The 1,726-nt window shown below is 36.3% G+C and overlaps 1 protein-coding gene across 1 annotated transcript in view; it reads right to left on the reverse strand.

Moving 5' to 3' along the window:
• LOC106882610 (mucin-like protein) overlaps positions 1-1,726 on the reverse strand; it is a 108,281-nt gene that overhangs the window by 68,301 nt on the left and 38,254 nt on the right. The window contains exon 9 of the mRNA XM_052968589.1: positions 885-1,077. Coding sequence (XP_052824549.1) covers positions 885-1,077 — 193 coding nt within the window. The remainder of the gene's footprint in view (positions 1-884; positions 1,078-1,726) is intronic.

The following is a 1,726-nucleotide window of genomic DNA, read 5'->3' on the forward strand; positions in this document are numbered from 1 at the left end:
TATATATATATATATATATATATATATCATCATCATCATCATCATCGTTTAACGTCCGCTTTCCATGCTAGCATGGGTTGGAATATATATATATATATATATAATGAGAGAGAGACACACACACACACACAAAGACAGACAGATACTATACACACACATCCTCACAACAGGCTCCTTCCAGTTTGTGTGATTGGCCCAGAGTTATGGTAGAAGACACTTGCTCAAGGTGCCATACAGTGGGGCTGAACCTGGTACCATGTAGTTGAGAAGTGAACTTCCTCAGCATGCAGCCATATCTGTGCCTACAATAATTACATGTACACAAGCAAATGAACCATGAATAGTGTTGGTGAGGTGTTTAATCAACTGCACTATATCTGCTCATTGATTTAGCATAATATATGTCGATGTGTGTGTTTCACAGACAGTTTTATATTAATGTAACAGTCAGACAGAACCAACATCATAGAGAAGAACAAGGTTGGAGATTTAAATGATAGACACAGACAACCCAACGCACAGTTTTTGTCAACTATATTTCACACACAAGGTTTGGTTCAACCCAAAGCCTTGATAAAAAAAACTTGCTTTAAGATATCATCCAGTGAGACTGAAGCTTGGATGTTGGGATCACATGACTGCAAAGTGAACTTCTTAACCATCTGACATTGCTGCACCCATTTACAAGAACATAGAAAAAACAGTATGTACACTAATCTCAAGTGAAGAAACATTGACAGATGTAAAAGTTTATTTACTTTCATTTACCAAAACGGTTACATTCGTTGTTGGGTAATTATACATGCCAATATATTTATATTTCAGTTAATTATTTTTGATGAACAATCAGAGAACTTTAACAAAAGTGAATTAAAGCAACATACCATTTCCTGTCTTTAATAAGTTGAAGAATTCTTTATCACGAGCAAAAAGAACAGATCCATTATTACCATTACCATAGCCAACCACAATATTTCGATTCGCTTCTGCATTTAGCTTTACGTCGTCTTTGTCATAGTTAAAGATTGCATAGAACAAAGTTCCGTTTGAAACCAGAATGCTTTGGAATGTGATGGACTGAAAAGAAAACAAACAAAAAATTAGTTTTCATTCAATCTTCAACATTTATTCATTTCAGATAGTTGGAAAGTTAGAAAACTTGATAATGTTATGTATAAAATAAAAATTTCTTTCATTTAAAACAAATTCATTTTAATTTCAACATTAAAAAGTATTCATATAGTAATGAGGATGGTAATTATTGTCATAGAGTAAACTTCGTTATAATCATGACAACAAGAAACAAGTTTTTTTTCTTGTTCTGTCTGACAAATTTAGTGCAGAGATTCAAAGATATAAAATTAGTGTAGAGCTTCATGAGATAAACTCAACTATATTAAATCTAGATATTAGGGGGATACTTACACCCGTCAGAGTGTAAGTATCTTGAGAGAAAAGCTGAACATTAGAAGCATCAGTTGTGGCGTGCAAGAGAGATGATTGCGCTGGTATGGACATGTGGTGAGAATGGAGGAGGATAGCTGCGTGAAAAAGTGCCACACCCTAACAGTTGAGGGAACCCGTGGAAGAGGTAGGCCCAGGAAGACCTGGGCTGAGGTGGTGAGGCAAGACCTTCGTACATTGGGCCTCACCGAGGCGATGACTACGGACCGAGACCTTTGGAAATGGGCTGTGCGTGAGAAGACCCGGCAAGCCAAGTAAGATC

The sequence above is a fragment of the Octopus bimaculoides genome, chromosome 6 (assembly GCF_001194135.2).
Source record: "Octopus bimaculoides isolate UCB-OBI-ISO-001 chromosome 6, ASM119413v2, whole genome shotgun sequence".
Lineage (NCBI taxonomy): Eukaryota > Metazoa > Mollusca > Cephalopoda > Octopoda > Octopodidae > Octopus > Octopus bimaculoides.